The 23404-nt window shown below is 38.9% G+C and overlaps 1 protein-coding gene across 3 annotated transcripts in view; it reads right to left on the bottom strand.

Annotated features, from left to right (window-relative positions):
* GATA5 (GATA binding protein 5) overlaps positions 1 to 21307 on the bottom strand; it is a 58631-nt gene extending 37324 nt beyond the window's left edge. For 2 of the 3 annotated variants that reach the window (XM_073607500.1, XM_073607503.1), the window contains exons 1-2: positions 21117 to 21307; positions 18980 to 19652 (exon numbers count right to left, since the gene is read on the bottom strand). In XM_073607500.1, the coding sequence (XP_073463601.1) occupies positions 18980 to 19508 (529 nt within the window). In that variant the 5' untranslated portion in view covers positions 19509 to 19652; positions 21117 to 21307. Of the gene's footprint in view, positions 1 to 18979; positions 19653 to 20747; positions 20911 to 21116 lie in introns of those variants that run through there. The other variant, XM_073607501.1, reaches the window with a different exon arrangement.
* Between the last annotated feature and the right edge of the window lie 2097 nt (positions 21308 to 23404).

The following is a 23404-nucleotide window of genomic DNA, read 5'->3' as shown; positions in this document are numbered from 1 at the left end:
ATAGCAAATATGCATCTCTGAAATTACCCACAGATGTCGGATTATTGGTGTCCAGTCCTGACGTTTTCAGCACAAGGCCTCTAGGTAATTTCATCCCTTAGAAGTCATTCCTGTGCTTTCTGATTTCGAGGATACAAATTCTAGAAGCTGCAAGCTACATGGTTGTCACGATCCTCCTAAACTTTGGCTTCAATACATTTTGGGGTTGATTTGCTTAAAGAATATACCGCAGGTTGATAATTTAGCAAAGCAAATGTTCATTTTGTAAAGTGTATGTTTGCAAAATGAATTATATTAAATAAATTGAAGCCGTGTTCACTTTAAATACCCAGTCGTGTGCTAGCAAAGTGCTAGCATGTGATTGGACATTCAAGTGGTTTACTGGGGTTATGGCTCCGGTATTTTTTTGTTTTCACCCAGTGGCTAGCTTTCTTTCTCATGAACCGCTGGAATACTTTCAGAAGGATGTTCCCCTCCCGCTGCTCGCTGGTGTTTCTCTGGCTTACCGTTCAAACCGGTGAGCCGAAGAACAAAACGACAGTGCTGCCGGCTGGTCCCAGAGGCCATCAAAGAGTAGATCATCTTTCATCGCATCTATGGCCTTGGAGGACTGGAGTGACATCATGACTTCCGGTCCAGGGTGAAAATAAACATTTTTTTTTTTTAAGCAAAAGATCAAAAAAAAAAATATATATAGGTAAAGGAGAGATTTAGAGCCTTTTTTGACCCCAGATCTCTCCATAAATATTTCTATTACAAGGGATGTTTACATTCCTTGTAATAGGAATAAAATTAATAAAAAAAAAAAATTGAAGGGGCGGTGTAAAAATAAAAATACAATAAATAAGAAAAAAAAAAAATTAAAGTGCCCCCATCCCTCCATGCTCACGCGCAGAAGCATAAGTAAGTTGCATTTGTATATGTAAACGGTATTGCTCCACACAAGAGGTATTGCTGCACATTTTAGAGTGAGAGCAATAATGCTAGTGCTAGACCAATTATGTAACTCTAAACAAGTAACCTGTGCACAATTTTAAAGCGTGACCTGTTAGTTATCTATTTACTCGGTGTAACATTATCTTTCATTTCACATATTACAAACAAAATGGGGTATATATTGTGTTTTTTTTTTTTTTTATTCACTGATGCGCACAAAACTGCTGTGCAAATATCATGTGACATAAAAAATTGCAACGATACTCATTTTATTCCCTAGGGTCTCTGCTTAAAAAATATATATATATAATGTTTGGGAGTTATAAGTAATTTTCTAGCAAAAAAATACTGAAAACAAAAAGTGCCAGAAAAAGCTTGGTCTTCGAGTGGTTAGTAGATCAACTCCAATAATTAGATTAGATTAGAAGGTCTGGCGACATGCTTATTCCAGGTAAGTACTAAAGCTATAGGATAAACTTATTGACCTTCAATGTTTTAGAGCTGGGGTCACCAAACAGGCTTTAAGGGGCCGGTCTGTGGCCACTGGGAATAAATAATGCCCCATCATTGGTTTTAGTGGGAGGAATAATGCCCCATTGATGGTGTCAGTGGGAGGAATGGTGCCTCATCATTGGTGTCAGTTGGAGGAAAAGGGTCCCAAGGGCCAGATAAATGCAAGCAAAGAGCTGCATCTGGCCCCTGGGCCACAGTTGGGAGACCATTGTTCATTGGCGTGCGTAGCCTATTGTATTAGCGTGTGCATCCCAGAGCACAAACACACATGCGTGTAAATCAGCAGAGCCGTGGAAGGTGTAAGCAGAGATTGGTGCTAATAGGGCAGTGGACGGTGTCAGTAGTTTTTTATTTTTAGTATTTTTTCAATTTTATTTTTGTAATTCTTTTTTACAAAATTATTATTTATCTTTTTTTTTTTTTTTTTTTTACAATTTTTAGGGAGCCCCATTGAGGGGGCTTTGGTTTAATATCAAGGGTCTAAACAGACCCCTGATGTCTCACAAACAAAACATAGTTTACTATACTTCAGTTAAGAATGAACACAGGAGCTGTACAGATCACTCACTGTGTTCATTCAGAAAAGGAAGGGGTAAATTAAATATTTACCGACCCCTTCCCCCACTCTCCATCCTGAAACATCCCTCGGAGCAGCTGGCGGGAGAGGAGAGAAGCTGGCAGCACTGCAGGGGGGAGACAGGGCACCAGGAAGTAGGGAGAATCAGCACCATGTGGGGTGATTAGGGTGAAAACAACATTTTTTAGATAGCTCAGCTACAAAATGAAATTAGAGTAGTCTCAATAAGTTATCCAACAAATTTCAGCCTTGTTCAGTTTCCATGCTAATGTAAAGGAGGAATAAAGCCTCATACACACAATCTGATTTTCCGCAGACAAAACCTCTGACTTTTGTCCGAAGGCGTTTGCCTGGATTTTGTCTTGCATACAAATGGCAAGGAATTGTCGGCCAACAAACGCGAATGTAGTGACGTATTACGTGTTTTTTTCCAGCTCTTTAGCGCCACCCTTTGGGTTCCTTCTGCTAATTTCATGTTAGTAGAAGTTTGGTGAGTGTTGATTTGCGCTTTTCATTTAGCGTTTTTCATTTCGCGCTTTTCAGTTCACGCTTTTCAGTTTGTTTAACAGCCGTTCGTCAACCAGACATGTTGCGGAATGGGAGGAGATAACGTGTTATTTATTATTGGCCTTGGCGTTATTGCTTTGACCCAAGTCCAGTCCAGGAACAGGAGGAGGAGGATTTCTTGGACCAAAAATTGGTTTTATTAATCGTGACCAATTATGTCATATGCCTTTGCTGCGGGAGCTCCAGGAGAATAATTCAGATGATTTTCGGAATTATCTCCGGATGACGGACCCCTGCTTTCACTCACTCTTGGCATTGTTGACCCCCTATATTAAGAAGCAGGACACATGCATGAGGCTTTTATTTTATTTTTTGGTTGAACAATGATTTGATTTGGTATATTTTCTATATTTTTGGATGCATAGAATGCACTTTTTGGTTAAAGCAGAGGTTCACACAAAAATTGAACCTCTGCTTTTCGGAACCCTCCCCCCCTCCGGTGTCACATTTGGCACCTTTCAGGGGGGAGGGGGGCGCAGATACCTGTCTAAGACAGGTATTTGCACCCACTTCCGGGCATAGACTCCTGCGGGAGTCTACGCCTCTTCCTGGCCCCCCCGCGCTGTCTGCTGGGACACACATGGGTCCCAGAGACAGCAGGGACCATTCGCATTGCGCAGCGCGACTCGCGCATGTGCAGTAGGGATCCGGGAAGTGAAGCCACAAGGCTTCATTTCCTGATTACCTTACCGAGGATGGCGGCGGTAGCATCCGAGGACCGAGGGACGGTTCGGCCTCGGGTGCCAACATCGTGGGCGCCCTGGACAGGTAAGTGTCCTTATTTTAAAAGTCAGCAGCTGCAGTATTTGTAGCTGCTGACTTTAAAAAAAAAAAAATTTGCGGGACTTCCGCTTTAAGTTCTATTGGCAGATAGCATGTCTAATTGTATTTGTTTTCTTTTTTTAATGCACAATAAAAAAATTGTGGAGAATAATACTTGGCTATGTGTTTTACTTCAAATGACAGTTTGGGAGTAGGCAGTTACATTAAAAAAATATAATGTAAAATTGACAAGGGACACCAACATCGTTGTATCTTTGATCTTAAAAACTACAGGATAATGGTGTTGTGGTAACTTGCCCAAAAAAAAAAAAAAAAAAGCATAATAATATTATTCTTGATATCACTAGAAAAAAAACGCCTTTTAAAATACGTTTGGCAGAACTCCATCAGTATCACCAGCAAAGCAGCTTTATTATTATCCCATTAAAGAAGAAGAGAATTGTGCGCTGCATTTCGAGATTTCATACTTTTGCCGCGTCACGAATGTCAATTTTCCATTATGAACGCTAGTTTACAAGACAGACCGCTTCCAGCTTGTCCTTGCTTCCGAGCAAGCATGTCTGTACTTTGGACTTTTATCTGACGGATTTGTGTACACATGATCGGAAAATCTGACAACAGACATTTGTCCGTGGAAAATTTTAAAACCTGCCATTCAACATTTGTCCGCGGAAAATCTGACAACAATTGTCCGATGGAGCGTACAAACGGTCGGATTTTCCGCCAACAGCCTGTCATCACAGAATTCCGTCGGAAAATCCGATCGTGTGTACGAGGCTTTAGAGGGAAAACCATCAGCTTAAAACATCTGTCAAAGGAAGAGCTTAACAGCCAGGAATCTTACAATTTCTTAAAAACAAAAAACCGCAATGGCAGTGCCTGTAATGCTCTTATGACAGGTTCCCTATAGTGGTGTTGTTAATGAAGTTGTTGTTCTAACGAGACAGATATGAGGGACTACCTTAACCAAAAATACTGGAGCTTCTGAGACTGACCTTTAAACCTTTTCCTAAAATACACATTTCCTTTACCTCTAATTTAAATACAATAATCCTATGAAGACAGCATTTAGATTCATTTCTACTCAATGTCAGAGTCCAGTATAAAGAAAGACGCAAGCCTAAATTCATTCTACACTCCATTTTGAACTATTTGCAGCATTCAGTATTTCCAGCTGTATAAAATGTACAGGAGAGATTTGAACTGATGGGCAACATAATGTATTGTATATGTATATTTTTCATAATGTATTACTCAGGACTTTTATCATGAATTAAAAAAAAAAAAAAAAATTTTTTTTTAATGTTATAGACTGTTTTAAATTTACAATGTGAAAACAATACTTGTGAAAACGTATTTAGAAAGAAAGGGACAAACTGAGGGACAGAGTGAAAGGGAGGGAAAGAGGAAAAAAAAGAATAAAAGGAGAAAAAAGAAAAAGAGAGAAAGAATGAGAGAAAAGAAGGGTGGGTAGAAAAAAGGGAAGAAAAGAAAAGAAAGGGAAAAAGGAAAAGAAAAGAAAAGAAAAAAAAAAGGAAAAGAAAAAAAAAAGAAAAGGAAAAAAAAAAGGAAAGTAAATGAAGAAGAGGGGAACTAATGCCGTGTACACACGACCGGACTTTCCGGCAGAAAAGGTCAGACGGAATCATTCCGTCAGACATTCCGATTGTGTGTGGGCTTCATCTGACTTTTTCTTGCTAAAATTCTGACGGACCTAGAAATAGAACATGTTTCAAATCTTTCCAACGGACTGAATTCCTATCGGGAAATCCGTTCGTCTGTATGCTAGTCCGAGGGACCAAAAACGACGCAAGGGCAGCTATTGGTTACTGGCTATTGAACTTCTTTTTTCTAGTCCCGTCGTACGTCATCGCGTTCTAAACAAATGGACTTTGGTGTGATCGTGTGTAGGCAAGTCCATTTCAGCGGAACCCGTCGGAAAGACCGTCAGAGTCTACTCTGACGGAAAGTCCGTTTATGTGTATGCGGCATTAGAGAAAGAAATAGAGAGAGAGAAAGGGAGGGTAAGGGGGGGGGGGAAAGAGAGAATGAGAAAGAGAAAAAGAAAGAATGAGGGGCTAAAGAGAGGGAGAAGGAAAGAAAAAAAAAAGAAAAGGAAAAAAAGGAAAGTAAATGAAGAAGAGGGGAACTAAGAGAAAGAAATAGAGAGAGAAAGGGAGGGTAAGGGGGGAAAAGAGAGAATGAGAAAGAGAAAAAGAAAGAATAAGGGGCTAAAGAGAGGGAGCTAAAGGGTGGGTAAGAGGGAAAGGGCATAACAGAAAAGAAAAAGATAAAAAGAGACAGCGAGGGAGAGAAAAAAAAAAAATAAGGAAGGAAGGATAAAAGAAAGGAAGGTAGGGAATAAAAAAGTGGAGAGTGAATAATAGGAAAGAGAAAAAAAAAGAGTGAGGGAGACAAAAGAAAAGTTGGAAGTAAAAAAGGAAGAAAGAAACTGGGAGAAAGACATAGAGAGTCTTTTATAAGACAATACTCAGTGTATGTGCCAAAGTAGACTATAATACCAAAGAATACAAAGCACATCCTATGGCTACTGCCTGTATTGGCCATGCCCTGCACACAGCACCCTGCTCCCTGCCAGGGATTAATCACCTCACTCCCAGGTGGAAGAATAGGGTTTAATTAGGGGTTTAATTAGCAAATAGTGAGCTGAAGAAGGGCCTGACTCTATATAAATCCTGATGACTGAATCAGAGCTGTCCGCTGCCTTGTGTAACCTCACTCTGCAGGCTGATCACTTTGACATGGCTAATATCTCGGGTCAATTACTCCCCTGCAGTGATCATTCGCTGATAACCAAAGTGTAGCTGTTCACTTATCTCCACCTGTCAAAGCCAGCAAAGTTTCCAGCTCAGCCAAGAGAGCCAGGCAGCCAAATGACTTGTGTACACACGGCGGGCAATCGAAAGGTCCTTAGGGGACAATTTTTCCAAGTGATGCAACAGAAAAATAGGCAATCTGCCAAGATTATCAATGACAGATTGGTCCGATCATGTATGGCCAATGTAGCAATGTTATCCTAAAGTTATAATATGTATATAGTGGACAACACGCAGCTGGTTCAGGACCTACCAGTGAGAATTAACATTATTTTCTGTTAAAACCTTTTACTAAATACCTACAATACCAGCTGCTCACTACTGGGTATATGTCAATGGGAAAAGATCACTGCAGCATTTAATTAGCACTAAGTAAAGTGACATTGTCCACACTGAGATTACATTGTCAAGCAGAGGACATTTTGAAAAATCAGTATATAGTTCAGGGGTCTCCAAACTTTATAAACAAAGGGCCAGTTTACTGCCCTTTGGACTTTAGGGGGCCTGGACTTTGGCCAGTGAGAATAAGAAAAGCTTGGTGTTAGTGGAAGTAAAAGAATTACATAAGACCTGTGGTCAGTAGAAGATATAGTGCCCCATTATTGATGGTAGTGGGAGAAATAGTGCCCCATCATTGGTGTCAATGAGAGGAATAGAAGACCCATTAATGGTGTTATTAGGAGGAAAAGTGCCCCATTGTTGGTGTAAGTGGAAGGAAAAGTACCCCATCATTGATGTCAGTGGAAAGAATAGTGCCCCATTTCGGGTGTCAGTGGGAGGAATAGTGCCCCATCATTGGTGTCAGTGGGAGGAATAGTGCCCCATCATTGGTGTCAGTGGGACGGATATTGCTCCATCATTGTTGTCAGGTAGAGGAATAGTGCCTCATCATTAGTGTCAGTGAAAGGTATAGTGCTCCATTGTAGGTGTCAGTTGGAGGAATAGTGTCCCATCATTTACAGTATATCATTGGGAAGAATAGTGCCCCATCATTTACAGTATATCATTGGGAAGAATAGTGCCCCATCATTGGTGTCAGTGGGAGGAATAGTGAATAGTGACCGATTAATGGTGTCAGTAGGAAGAAAAGTGCCCCATTGTTGGTATAAGTGGAAGGAATAGTGCTCCATTATGGGTGTCAGTGGAAGGAATTGTGCTCCATTGTTGGTGTCAGTGGGAGGAATAGTGCTCCATTGTTAGTGTCATGGGGAGGAATAGTGCTCCATTGTTGGTGTCAGTGAGAGGAATAGTGCTCCATTGTTGGTGTCAGTGAGAGGAATAGTGCTCCATTGTTGGTGTCAGTGGGAGGAATAGTGCCCCATTGTTGGTGTCAGTGGGAGGAATAGTGCCCCATCGTTGGTGTCAGTGGGAGGAATAGTGCTCCATTGTTGGTGTCAGTGGGAGGAATAGTGCCCCATCGTTGGTGTCAGTGGGAGGAATAGTGCCCTATCGTTGGTGTCAGTGGGAGGAATAGTTCTCTATCATTGGAGAAATGATGACATACCGTTGTGCCTCATTGTTGGTGTCAGTGGGAAGAATAGTACCCCAAGGGCCAGATAAAGGAAAGCAAAGGGCCACACCCGGCCCACAGTCTGCAGTTTGGAGGTCGCTGATATAGCTGGAAACTGAGAAAAACATGGAGGCTGCCATTGCTGACTACTTCTTCTGAAAGTGGAGATCAATACTTGTAACTACGTGTTTATTCCAGGTCCGTGACTCAGAAAGTATTGAATCCAGAGATGGCCAGGCAACAAACATTTTCAGAAAGAGATCAGTAGTGGCAGCCTTCATAATTCTCTCAGATTTCAGTTGATTTTTCATTGATCACTCGGTAATGAAAGCATACATATAAAAAGCAAAAACAAATTCTAGATTATTACCATTTACTCTACAATACTGGGTTCTTGTTTTATGTGCAACAGATTTATTAAATATTGAATAAGGAAGGAAATGATGTCATCTATGCAGACACAGACATATGTCATTTAGAGTTAGACCCGCTTCACTTATATGCAAATTGGATGCGTTTGGAAGCACATCTAAGTCACATGACATGTGAGCCACAAAATGATTGCAGCCGGCCTCCAAAGCAGCTTCTGTGCCCCCCTTTCAGAGACACAACTGTACAGATAACAAACCATACGTTACTCCGCAATCTCCAAAGTTTCTTCTTTTACTTTGCCATTCACGTTAAAAATGGCCCACTTATGCATAGCAACCATTTTTATTATTATTATTATACAGAATTTATATACAATATGAGGGCAGACAATTACAATACAACATCTTGCTTTTTCAAAGCAGTAAATGTTGTTCACCTAGCAAGGTGAATAATTAAGTGTAAAGTGTATGTTCAAGTTAATAAGGCGAAGTTGTGATGACGTCAATCAACCAATCAAGTTCTAGCAAAAAAAAAAAAAAAAATATTTTTTTTTTAAATTTTTAATTACTTCAGGTCCGCCCTATAGCAGTTTTACTGCTACATGGTAGCACCTGATCATGTATATATATATATTATATATATATATATATATACATATATATATGACTCAGCTCCCCCAGCGGCTCGCTCCCGCTGTGATCACACACCACGGGAGTCCAGAGGGGGGTACCACGGACTTGATGTCCGCCGGCACCTGCCGATGATCGAGCAGAGAGGCAGAATGGTGGTCTGACCATGTAAACAAGGCAGATTGTCATTCTGACAGGGGAGAGGGCATGGATCCTGTGTCTCTGCAAATTTGATCTCTTCCCCTAGTAAAAGCACCTCCCACAGTACACATAAACACTGGCTAGGCACACAGTTAACCCTTTGATTGCCCCTGATGTTAACCTCTTCCCAGCCAGCTTACTTAGTACAGCATATTTTTTAGCACTGGTCACTGTATCAGTGTCACTGGTCCCCAAAAAGTGTCAAAAGTGTCAGTTAGTGTCAGAATGTTCTCCGCAATATCGCATTCTCGCTATAAGTTGCTGATCGCCGCCATTACTAGTAAAAAATTTTTTAAAATATTTATATATATAAATAAATAAAAATATCCCATAGTTTGTAGACGCTATAACTTTAGTACAAACCAATCAGTATACACTTATTGGGGTTTTTCTTACCAAAAATATGTAGCAGAATACATATTGGCTTACTTTTTTTTTTTTTTTTTGGATGTGTTTTAGAGCAGAAAATAAAAAAATATAGTTTTTTTTTTTTTTTTAATAAAATTGTCGGTCTATTTTTGTTTATAGCACAAAAAATAAAAACCGCAGAGGTGATCAAATACCACCAAAAGAAATCTCTTTGTGGGAAAAAAAGGGCGTACATTTTATTTGGTTACAGCATTGCACAACTGCGCAATTGTCAGTTAAAAGTAAATGCAGTGCTGTATCGCAAAAAATGGCCTGGTCATTAAGGAGGGTAAATCTTTCAGCGGTCAAGTGGTTAACATGTTATTGGTTATTGATAGTGAACAGAGTTTCATCCTGTATTGCAAAGTTACATAAAGTGAACAGCTTCTACTACTTTAGTGATTCAACCCTGTTGGTTAGGAGTGACTAGAAGCATTGTCTGTGATGTGTATTTGTGTCTTATTTGGGCATGAGGACAAGATGGCAGTGGTAACGGAGGGTGAGCCGCCCCCTTTTTTTTTAAATTTATATATAATTGGCCCCCACTTTCCCAGAATTCCTACAAGCAGTAACATGGATAAAGCTTTGGCGTGGCTCTCCTATTTTATTCTATACTCTATTAGAGGAATAGCTATACTAATGGTGTTCATCTACTAGTAACTAGAGGCTGAACGCTTTGTAAGGTATAAGTATATTCAGTTTGCCAAATTAATTTTAGTAAATAAGGCAAATCTGTGATACCCAATCATGTGCCTGAAAAAAAAATTCCCATTTCCCTTGCACATAATTGAGTATTCAAAATGGGTTCATCTTATTTCCCAACACTCACTTTGCTATGTGAACAGCCTCTGCTCCTTTACTAAATCAACCCTGTTGCATCCAAAATGGAGGAGGGAAGTGCTTTAAAATCACCACACTCAAGGGATGCTACAATATCCTTAGGAAAATACAATTCCTAAAACATTTTTACTTTGTTTTTTCATAGGAAATACCACAAAGCACCCCAAAGCCCTGAGCTGAGAAACAGAAATGAAAACAGGTTGCACTTTCTATTTTCTAAGCCTTTCATAATAATTGAACATTATTTAAGGTTGGATAACTTCCCAAACATGTTTTGTAAATACCATCAGTTGAGTTGAGAAATTAGTTGAGTTGCAGAAAAAATGTGAAAGTCGTGAAAACTTGATCCTAAAGCGCTAAAGGTTTGCTGTGTAGATACACTACAAAACACAGTCTCTCCCCCCCCCCCCCCCCCCCATGTTATCTGTCCCTTTTGACTAAAGGAGGGTGGAAGGCGAAATAAACAACATGTGGTGTTCCTGTATGGTATGTGCTGGAGAAGTCATCTATGTTGTATGATCTATGCGAATTATACCAGCCTAAATGTTCATACCTGCAGTCCTTTGCCCTTATGTGTATATAGTGTATATCAGTAGCAGTGTGTGGCTGCTCCTCCATAGATGATCTAACTGAAATGTGAATGTTAAAGTGGAGGTCCATCCAAAAGGGGAACCCCTGCTTGTTTGCTCTCCACCCCCCCCCTCCGCTGCCACATTTGTCACCTCTCGGGGGGAAGCGGGTACCACAGCGAGCTCCCCCGGTAGTTTTCCCCCCTCTCCTCCAGGCCATTCACAAAGTGCAGCGCGTGCACAGTAGGGGACTGGCTGTGAAGCCGCAAGACTTTACTGCCAGTTTCCCTTAGAAGGAATGGCGGCGGCAGCCCCCAAGAGCTTATGGAAAAATCGGCTGGGGTGCCGACATTGTGGGATCCCAGGACAGGCAAGTGTCCTAATATTAAAAGTCAGCAGCTACAGTACTTGTAGCTGCTGACTTTTATTTTTTTCGTGGGGGGGGGGGCGGCTGTAGCTACACTTTAAGGCTCAGGGAGGTCAGAGTGTGCCTCTCACTGCCCCATAGGTCAGGGGTAGGCAACTGTGGTGAAACTACAAATCCCATCATGTCTCTAGGGGTCATGCCTGGGACTGTCAGGATCTATCAGTGCCTCTTGGGACTTGAGGTTCCACAGCAGCATGAGCATCATCATCTTGATAGACAGATTTAAGCCTTCTTTCCCAAATTGTTGACTATTAATAAACATGTTGGGTGGTTAATTTTCACAAGCTAAAAAAATGTTCTCACCATGTAAATTATTTGCTACAGAAGCTTTCTGTTTTCAAAACTCCAAAGTTCTTCCCCATTTATCACCGGGAATCTGATGAACAGCATATAGATCATCCTGTAACTCTGGATAACTGAGCTGCCTTGTATGTATTTATCTTAAGAAATCACTATGGCTAGGCCATTTATAATGTGGGATTTAGCTAGTACAATGACATTGACAGTACATACAGCTATTTATTAATCTAGGCACGAATGCCTAGTACACATAAAAAGAATATCGGACGAATGATTGTCCGTTTTTTTTTTTTTTTTTTTTGCATGCTAGTCTCATATTGAAAACCAATAGGTTACTAGAGTTATGACCCGTACACACGATCTGAAAATCAGACGAAAAATACCACTTTTGAAGCGATTGTAAGATAATCTGATCGTTAGTACACAGATTTTGAGAGCCGAACATCATCCGATAATATCCGATCTGACAAGGATAAAAATGTTTCTCGTACAATTTTCGTTTAATCAGCACCAGGGTGGATTCGATTTAAATCACTAGTAAAAAGGCTTGATTTAAATTAACTTGAGTTAAATCATAATTTTTAAAGAGCAACTGTCATCTCTGTCCCGTAGCGGCTCCTCCTCTGACCCGCTGTTCACTCACCAACAATCCCATTCATTTTAATGGGACGGCTGGTGATGCGGCGGTGACACAACAAGGTGAGGGACGTGGCGGTAGCTGGTGAGTGGATGCCCGTTAACAGGCTCTGCCATGACGGATCTGAAATGACAGGTGCTCTTTAAATGTAAGGACTTATTCTTGCTGGTAGTTAGATTCTTTAATATTTGCAAACAAAATGAAGGTTTCCTATTTAGAATAATAAGATATCAGGTTAGTAAAACTGCGATATCAGAACCAATTCAATCATACAGTTTGTAGTGTACATAGGTTTGCAAAACAATGGGATAAAGGAATATTCCTGAACTTTGTTTTATCTCATGGCTACTGTGAAATTGTGTGAATGCATCAATGCAGTGCATGTTATCTAAGCTTGTGGAGCTTGGATTCGTTGAATGAGTTTACCAAAAATGTAAATATTGCAGAATATACAGCCTCATGCTACATAACTAAGCTCCTTTTCACGCTGAATAAACTAAATTATTAATATATCTTAAATAGATGTAAATGTAAATAGAAAACTATCTTTAGATCGATTTTTACTCCAAAAGCATTTTATTAAAATAAATTTGATACAAATAAAAAAAAAAACAATTTAAATCCCAAAAATCCGATTTAAATAAAAAAATCATTGATTTATATCCACCCTGATCAGCACAGTTGTCGTTTTAAAATACAATACAAATACACTACAACACATGACATCACTTCTGATTTTTTATTCTGTCGTACGAGAATTTTCTTTAGTAAACTCTTCATTCTCGATATGTGACTAGCATGCAAAGAAAAATGGACGATCTGTTATCTGATTTTTGGATCGTGTGTACCGGCCATTACGAAAATTCTCGTACGACAGAATGCAACTTCAGAAGTGATCGATTGTATTGTATTGTATTCTTTAGTTTCCGAGCCTGTGTGTTCTCGGTCACGCGATTTTTTTTCGTACAAATACTATACTAATTACACAAAAATCATTTGTTCTATTATCATACGGAAAAAAAATGTCATGTTTGTCCAGTCGGATGTTTGCACATGAACTGTCGTGATCAGCTCTCGAAAGCTGTGTACTAACGATCAGATTATCATAATGATCGCTCCGAAATCGGTTATTTCTGTCCGATTTTCTCATCGTGTGTACTAGACATAGGGGAGATAAGTGTCATGCAGGCAGAATCTGGCTGTCCTCGGACAACTGTGCCAACCAGCGCACCCCTAAACACCAATAGTCACATGGGACGACTGCTTGTTTTTAGCCTATGCAGAGCACAGGGGTGGTGTGATATGGCAATATTCAGTTCACCAGGAAACAACATCACACCTTCTTTCTGATCACTAACCCCCCTCCCAAAAAAATCGACTGGGGGGGGGGGGTTATCTGCAGGTGTACCATAGACATAGTTACCCAGTCTGATTGTAGTTGTTAAGCTAGCCATATACCTTACAATCTGATTGAACAATCTCTTCAACCAAAACCGATGTAGTATAAGAGCCTACCTGACTAGATACAAACTGAGTGGTTAGTTTTGATAGGGTTTCTGCTACATATAGTCTTATTTCCAAGTTTGAATAGATTGTACATGCAGATTGCAAAGTGCCTGGCTGACTTTACATGGTGTGTACACTGACAGAATTAACCTAATCTGACCTAGAGAAGATCATCGTCTCTTACAGACAGGTTTCTGTTTATTTCTAAAACTATATGTATTTTTTTTTTTAACACTGGGAAACTTTTTCTTTAACTCTATGTTCCTGCACCCCTCTTCAATACCTATCTGCTTCATTTGATTTATTTTTTTTATTTTTTTTAATAAATGAAAAACAAAGGAGGAGGTTTATAGGGTAAAATTCCATACCCCAAAAATTGAGGGTAAATATGGGGAGAACCCTGCACCATCATCTCTGTTTAACTGCATATTATTATGATCATTATTATTATTATTATTAATAGTAGTAGTAGTAGTAGTAGTAGTAGTAGTAGTAGTAATAGCAGTAGTAGTAGTGGTAGTAATAGTAGTAGTAGTAGCATGCAATAAATAATTCTAAAACCATCACACGCAACATTCATTTGTTTCCAATAAAGGAAATCAACATTACAGAATAACAATGTAAAATATAATGAAGTATAAAATACTTTATTAGCAACTATTCATATGTTTTACTAATATTAATATAATACTATGTACAGTATACTATACTACGCTATTGTGTTATAATAGCATTATGTTGCTGTAGAATGTTGAATTCCTTTGGATATAAATTTAGTTTTCATGTAACTGTTATTGTGTTATTAATATATATAGAATATTATAAAGTGGCAGCAATACAATTAGAAAAAATACACTATGTATCTATCATTGTATTGCTGCTACTATGTAATATTCTATGTATATTATTAACACAATAATATAGTTACATGAAAACTAAATGTATATCCAGTAAAGGAATTTAACATTCTACTGCAACAGAAAACAAACGATTAGCATTATACTACTGACTTCATTACAGCTTCTACTAATATTTACTACTACTAATTCTCTAGTACTCGCGGTAGTATTATAAGCAGTCTTGTTAGCGGACATTTAGAAGCAGTCTAACATTCAGCAGATTGGGTGAATTCGGTGTGAATGTGTAGTGATTTGTAGTGATTAATAGAGGAATGGAGGCCGGGGATCCGGTGGACTACAGTCCGCAGTGAGTCCTCCTTCCCGGGCCCGGTATGTCTGCCTGTCCCGACCCAACCGCGGCTTGTAGCGGAGAGTCTTTACCTCCCATACAGTCACTTTGTAAGAGATGAAGTGCCACTTATTGTAACATTATATCCAGCCGCTACTAATACATTGTTCTATAATGTGTTCCCTCCACATCCCGGCAAAGAACTACACCGATCTCCACTGTGCTAAAGGTACATGAGACCGGCAACATGAACGGCGACTATTTCCAATCCCATGCTAAATACCGACTTCTCCCACCACCTATATACACCTATATACAACGCCTATATACACTTATATACAACGCCTATATACACCTGTATACAACACCTATATACAACACCTATATACAACCTAGGGGGGGATACTCACCGCACCTTACTATATCCTCACAGCTTTACCACACCTGGACAATTCTAGTAATAATAATAATAATAATAATATTACAGGTTTTCACAGTTTTACTACTGCCACCCATTATTATTATTATTATTATACGTCTTCACAGCTTTATTACTGTCAGATATTAATATTATTATATGTCTCCACAGCTTAATTACTGACAGTCATTATTATTATTACATGTCTTCCCAACTTTATTACTGCCAGATATTATTATTATTATTATTATATGTCTTCACAGCTTTACTACTGCCAGTCATTATTATTATTATTATTTTTGTTATCTATTTTCATAGTTTTACTACCGCCAGTCATTATAATTATTATTATTAATATTTCACAACTTTACTACTACCAGTCAATATTATTATTATCATCATCATTATTATTATTATTATTATTATTATTATTATTATTATTATTATAGGTTTTCACAGCTTTATTACTGCCAATCATTATTATTATCGTTATCATTATTATATGTTTTCACAGCTTTATTACTGCCCGTCAATATTATTATTATTATTAGTATTCATATTATTATATGTTTTCACAGCTTTACTACTGCCAGTCAATATTATTCTTATTATTATCATTATTATATGTTTTCACAGCTTTATTACTGCCCGTCAATATTATTATTATTAGTAGTAGTAACATTCATATTATATGTTTTCACAGCTTTACTACTGCCAGACAATATTATTATTTGTATCATTATTATTGTTATTATTTGTTTTTACAGCTTTATTACGGCCAGTCATTATTATTATTAATATATATTTTCACAGCTTACTGCTAGTCAATATTATTATCATTATTATTATTATTTGTGTAGGTTTGCTGCTATACAAAGACTCCTGCTGTAAATAATGTCCTCTTCAATTAAAATAGTTACTATGCAGGATGGTAATTATAATACACACATATTATAATAAGTATATACTAACTGTTTAATAATAACTGTTTAATTCTCTGTTTATGATATTTATATAATAATATTACACAATTATTACTCTATCTATCTATCTATATATCTATCGATATATATATATATATATATATATATATATTCTATAGATAGATAGATAGATAGATAGATAGATAGATAGATAGATAGATAGATAGATAGATATCATATTCACCCGTATGACCAGAAGTGTCAATGGAAGGACACCTCTAAAATGATAAAAGCCCCATTAATCATATTTTCAACTCTTTAAAGGATTTCTCCTTTAAAACGCCTTTTACATGCAGTTACCATTGTAGATACACATAGGGGGTGATTTGCAGCTCTGCATAGAAACCAATCAGTTTCCAGGTTTGTTTTGTCAAAGCTCACTTGAACAAGCTGAAATTAGAAGCTGCTTGGTTTCTATACAGAGCTGCACCAGATTTTGCACGCTCCAGTTTTAGTATCAGCCCCATAAAGTAGAGGTTGCCCACTGTATTTAGAAAAAAAATCAAGAATACACCTGAGAACATTCCCGTCCAAAATGGAGATGACAAATACAAATGAAGACGATGTGAAGAATAGGAGAGTCCCCTGACATGGAGAGGCTGGGGATTAGATAAGAAGACATTTGTGGGTATTTACAGTCCAGCACAGGGACAGGCAGGTGTCAAAGGGAGCTGAATATTATCAGGGCTCTCTGTTAGATAAAATACTTCCATTGCCACATAGGAGAAATTATCTGCTCAGAAATACTAGCAAGTCAATAGCAGGTATATAAATGATCAGGCCAAAGGCCAAGTACAGAGAGATTGCTATTAGTAATTATGTAATGTATATACACGCTTACTGGGCATTGTAATCAAAGTGCATATTATGAATGAGATTAGAATATTGTAATCAGAATGTAATTGTTATTATATGATTGCATTTTAATTGTTTTCCTAGAAGTGCTTTTTTAATGTCACTCAGATATGGGAGATAAAACAAGTTATTTTATCTGTGCGGTGTATAAGAATTTTTCTAGGTAAGTATATAGAAGTATATACAATTTTTCGAACTACACACTTTTCAATAAAAATGTTTAGTTAAGATTTCCCTGTGCTGTGATTTTTCAATGCTGACAATACAGGAAATCTGTGTGTGTTTATGTGGTGACAGAATAATACAAATCGATGGTAATGTACGATTCTGTTTACTAACAGAAGAGAAAATAACAGGAAAATGTGATTCTAGCTGAAATGACTAGAAGGTCTGTTAAAAGCAAAACTGTTTTATTGAAGCCCTAACTCAACTATTTTAGAATTGTAAGAAAAGTAATTAGAATTTAAATGATAGTTGACTGACCTTTCCCTCATTATCACACTACACATTGCAATCTTCCCATTTGTTACAATCTGATCGTGTAGTAATTATAATATGTATCCTATGTGATGTATCTTCTCTTATATGTCAAATCCTGCTTCCACTTTTTCATAGAATTTGAGGATTATATTTTGCAAGATAGAAGTTGTATCCAATAGTTGAGAGTGAAGTTACAGAAAAACGAAACAAAATTGACAGCAATAGTTTTCTTTATCCTTCTTCCTCTTCTAAATGAAATATAGGGGGGGGGGGGGGGGGGCTGTTCCTTCATCTGATGTAACCCACCTTTTCCTTCTTATTCACGATTATAATTACTTGGTGAAGAATACTAATATGCATCTGAATTCACACACACTGCCAGCACTGTGATAAATGTTTTGTTTTATCCTCTAACTCAAGCAGCTGTCATTGTGTATTAATATAAGCAATGATCAAAGCACAGGGCTGAATCTGTTATTAAATGGGCTGGGGGGGCTGAGACTTCCAGGGGTTCCCAGAACACTTTCTCCCAAATATAGTGCACTGGGGGAGTCTGGAGAATGGCACAACAGCACTCCTAACATTAACAAGTTTATAGGCTGCAAATAGTATTGATAACAATTTCCTATGCTTCTATACATAATATGAAATGCCAGGTATGATTTAAAACTGACATACATAGTAAACAAAATAGCATTGTGTATTAATATAAGCAATATTCAAAGCTGTGAATCTGGTGTTACATGGACTAGGTGGGGGGCTGAGGTGTCCAGGGGTTCCCAGAACACTTTCCCCCAAATATGTATGTACTGGGGGAGTCCGGAGAATGGTACAACAGCACCCCTTACATTATAGGCTGTTAATAATATTAATAATAATCTGCTATGCTTCTATACATAATATGCAATGCTAGGTGTGTTACAAGCTGACATACATAGTAAAGAAAATATCATTGTGTATCAATATAAGCAATGTTCAAAGCACAGGGCTGAATCTATTATTACAATGACTGGGGGAGTTGAGATTTCCAGGGGTTCCCAGAACACTTTCTCCCAATTATAGTGCATTAGAAAAGTGTGTGTGTGTGTGTGTGTGTGTGTGTGTGTGTGTGGGGGGGGGGGGGGGGGGTAAAAAAGCACTCCTAACATTAACATGATCTATAGGCTGCAAATACTACTACTAATAATAATAATCATAATCCCCTATGCATCTATAATGCACAATAACAGGTATAAGTTAAAACTGATATAGATAGAAAAAAACAATAAGATACTAATATATACACAAAAAATATCCTCTTACACAATATGTAATACATGATTCCAGCGTTAATATTCTTAGTAGATTTCCTTTACCTAGTATATAAAGGTATGTCATGCTTTTGAATTATTTATAGGACAAGTATAAAATGGGGGATGTGTGCCATCCCTGGACTATACTTACCCAGACTGGATCTCCTGCCAGACAAGGCCGATCTTCCCTGCAAAGTGTGCAGCATGGTGCCGTCAAAGTGCCCCGATGCCCAGGTAGGTGCCATCTCCGGGCTGACATAGGGGTACGGCGTGGAGTAAGAGCCATTGACTGAACGCACCAGGGCATTGCCATACTGTTCCCGGGTGCCCCCGCTCAGCATCAGGGGGCTCTGGTGGTGGTAGGCTGCCTCCCTGCCAGTGTTGTTGCCCACCGGTGGGCTGTGGGAGTAGGTGAACCCCGAGGGGGTATGGGGGCTGCTTCCGTTGAAAGTGTGGCTCTCGTTGGCCGTCTGTGGCCACCCAGGGTGGCTGCCCAGGTGGTGCCCTTGGTGGGCACTCTCACAGCTCTGGAGGTAAGGCAGCGGCTGAAGCATGGCGGGCACCCGGCTGGTGGGCACGTAGACTGGAGGGCTGGTGGTCGGGTGGAGGAAGTTGGCCGAGTCATGATGAGTATAGGCGGATTGGCCGTGGTTGGAGGTGAGAGCCAGGCTTTGGTACATCTTCTCTCAGTGCAGATTAGATCCAATGGAAGGATGGAAAACAAGAAAGGGAAATAAAAGCTCTCCGGGCTTCCAGGACTGGTAAGATCCCCTCTTCCAGGACCAGGCGTAGATCCCTCTTCCAGATCTGCAGAGGACAAGTACCTGCAACAGTGTGAAGTAAAGGAAACTTAACAAGACACTCTAAACTCTGCTGTGGGAGGGAACTGACTTCTGGGGGACAATACACTCAACACCAACACTCATGGCACAACTGGCACCCCACATATCCAAGCATGCCCTTTCAGCCCCTGAGCACCCTCAGATCTCTAGTTCCCCGAAAGCTGGAGGGTTCTGGATTACAGGCATGCATTTTCGGACCCTGAGCACCCTCAGATCTGTAGTTCCCCCAAAAGTTGGAGGATTGTAGGTTACAGGCATGGCTTTCCAGTCCCTAAGTTCTCTAATTCCATCAAAACTGGAGGATTATGGGTTACAAGCCTGCCTTTCCAGCCCCTGAGCACCTTCAGGTTATATCCTTCAAAGCTGGACCATTCTGGCTTACAAACATGCCTTTCCAGCCCATGAGCACCCTCAGATCATTAGTTCCCCCAAAAGCTGGACGATTCTGGGTCACAAACATGCACTTCCAGCCCCAGAGTACCCTCATATGTTTAGTTCATCCAAAGCTGGACGATTCTGGGTTACCCGTTATTGGGAAAAAATATGCAAACTGCAATGTGAAACCTTTGTATGGGTACTCTTTCCCTACTAGGACATGTAGGTTGGTACTCTACACCCAGACTAGAAGGCCTCGGCTGACCCATAATTGAGGGGAATAGAAGCTTGCCACAAATATTTATTTGTAAAAAAAAAAAAAAAAAATCTAATTAAATATTGCAAGCACAGAACTAAAAGTCTCCCCTTCCAGGTATAAAATACAACATTTAATTTGGTGTCATATCTTCAAGGACACATCCCAGTGCCTGTAGTATTTGGCTATCCTAGCAATGAATGGCATGGCATATTGAGAACTTTAGGCCCTTCAAAAAAAGAAAAAATATCAAGTTTTGGGCATTTTTTTCCTCATTGAAAGGACAAAAAACAAAACACGTTCAGTCCTATCATAGCTGAATAGTCACCCTCCTACACAAAAGGAATATTTGGTAAATGTTGCAATTTGCTTAAAAAATAAAAGGCTTCCAGTGCCCATGTAAGTGGGCATTCTCTGTGAGCCAGGCATGGCTTGGTGGGACTTGCCATTCCATAACTAGAACCAGCAAGAAGGAGAATGGTTGCAAATGACAATTTGCGTCCAGATCCTAAGGATGGGTGCAGTTGGCATCGGTGTATTCCGCCTGGCTGTGCTGGGGACACTGGGCGCTGCGCTCACACGGCTCCTACCCTCCTGATAACACGGGGTATAAATCGTGCATCAAGCGCAAACATTTGTATTGTGATAACAGCGATCCATCCCTCATTATGCGGCACATTATCAGGCGGCAGCGGTGTAAATCAGTGTCCTTGCTGATCTTCCAGCACTTTATCCGGATCTGCCTCCCCTGGTTTATCTGACAGATAAGGGCAGCTGCTTAGATATGGGGCTGCAGGGGGAAGAGAGGTACTCACTCTGCTCTGGGCTCTGCAGGAGTTGGAGAAGTCTGTCCCAGGCTCCAGGATTCCTCTGCTGGTCACCCTGCAGGGAGGAGGACGCCCGGATCGGGTGAGAATCTTCAGGAAGACGGCTTGCTTCTGCTGTGCTGCGCTGACCTGTGAGTGCGAGTGACTGTGCCAGACTTTACAGCAGGGCAATTGTATGGGCAGAGTCACGTGACAGGACCTGCTGTCTCTGGGGATTGGTGAACTGAGCTCACACAGGCTATGCATCTCTATGGAGGACAACCTGGACGTCTATGGAAAGAGGAACATGCTGACCACTGGCACCCACTGGGGGGTGATAATGTCAGAGAGACCCTGCATCTTCTCCCTCATATAGAGAATGTACATTGTGCAATGTATAGGAATATACATATGAAGATCAGGTCATGTCAGAGAGACCCTACACTGCATTTCCTCCCTGGAATGTACACTGTGCAAACGTACAGAGCATATTGTATAGGAATGAATATATATATATATATATATTATATATATATATATATATATATATATATATATATATATATATATATATATATATATATATATATATTACGGTTATAATGCCAGAGACCCTACGATGCTTTTTCTCCCTCTAAGGACACACAGAATGTACACTGTGCAATGTATGGAGCATATAGTGGGGGGATATATCTAACAATTAAGTGCATTTCTCGCACTATATTATCTATTCAAGTATATACAGAAGGGGATTTGATCAGATAGACTCTGTGCATAGAAGCCAATCAGCTTCTAGCTTTCATTTCCAAAGGTCAGACTGAACAAGCTGAAGTTAGAAGCTGATTGGTCACTATGCACAGCTACTCTAAAATCTGTCTGCTCCAGTTTTAGTAAATTCCCCCCACAGTGTAAAAATCAAATGTTATATATATACATATATATATACACATACATACATATACATATATATATACACATATATATGTGTGTGTGTGTGTATATATTAGTGTGTGTACCTATATTAATTATATTTATATAAATGTATATAAATGTATATAGCGTGTGTAATATATATATATATATATATCTATATCGATATCTAGATATCGATATAGATATTATTCTTTTAAACTTTTATACTCATTTATGGTGGATGATATGGAGATAAATTGTCAATAGTTTGGATACTATCAGATGCAAGAATACACTATGGAATAAAAAAGGGCACACGATGTCATTTCTTTAAGGTAAACAATAAGATGTGAATGTCCAGTATATTGGTGTTGAATACATAGTGTGGGTTTATCTGCAGTATATGGTGTGGCTGTATAGAGTGTACAATGACAAGTCTTCATATCTGCAACAATGTGAACACACTTCTTCCATACACTCTGTGATCAGATAGATGGTATTATACAGTATATGATATATATAACATAATGTCTACAGTGAGGTCTTTTATTATGTGAAGTGACAATGAACGTTTAATAAAGGGAATGTGTACTTTTAATCTGTTATATAGGGGAGAGAATTTGGGACAATACAATAGTTTGAAGTTGCAGAAACCACAGTGTCTCAGTATGTGAATGTTAGGCCATTTCATCCATTGACTGGACATTTTATAGAATTCCTGATTTCACACTATAAAGCTACATTGGAGGTCTGATGTTGACAGTTTCTACTGTGTATTTACTGAGCTTTTCTTCTTTTTTTTTTTTTTTTTTTTACAAATAATTTAAATATTTGTTGATATAAAACCCAAGTCCTCTACAAATGTATTAGATAAACTTAGGAAACATACATGGTAGACATATGTATCAATATCTCATCATAAGGTAGTGTTAGGCATGTTTATGTATCATAAGGTGTATTAGTATTATTTATGTATCATAAGGTAGTGTTAGACATATTTATGTATCACAAGGTAGAGTTGGATTTCAGAACGATATTAATATCGTCACAAATAATAGAATGTATTTGTATACTCAGGAGTACACCACACAATGGCATGTTATATATTTTATACCCAATGCACATTTTAAAAACTGTATTGTTATCAGCAAGTACCAACTTCTAGTCATGTAATCATGGTATCATTTCTACTACCAAATAATGAAAACCTTTCCTAAACAAGAAAATTCACACCTCAACCCAAGTGCGATAATGTAATATGTGAGGCCTATAATATTCCAAACTATATGGTGCTCAATTCGTTATTTATGATAAAGTCCAAATACAGGCAGAACTGACCTATACTACACATTCAAATCTCTAATCAAATCATATACACATTTCAA

This window comes from Aquarana catesbeiana, linkage group LG12 (genome assembly GCF_042186555.1).
Source record: "Aquarana catesbeiana isolate 2022-GZ linkage group LG12, ASM4218655v1, whole genome shotgun sequence".
Lineage (NCBI taxonomy): Eukaryota > Metazoa > Chordata > Amphibia > Anura > Ranidae > Aquarana > Aquarana catesbeiana.
This window is presented reverse-complemented; position numbering and strand designations above follow the sequence as displayed.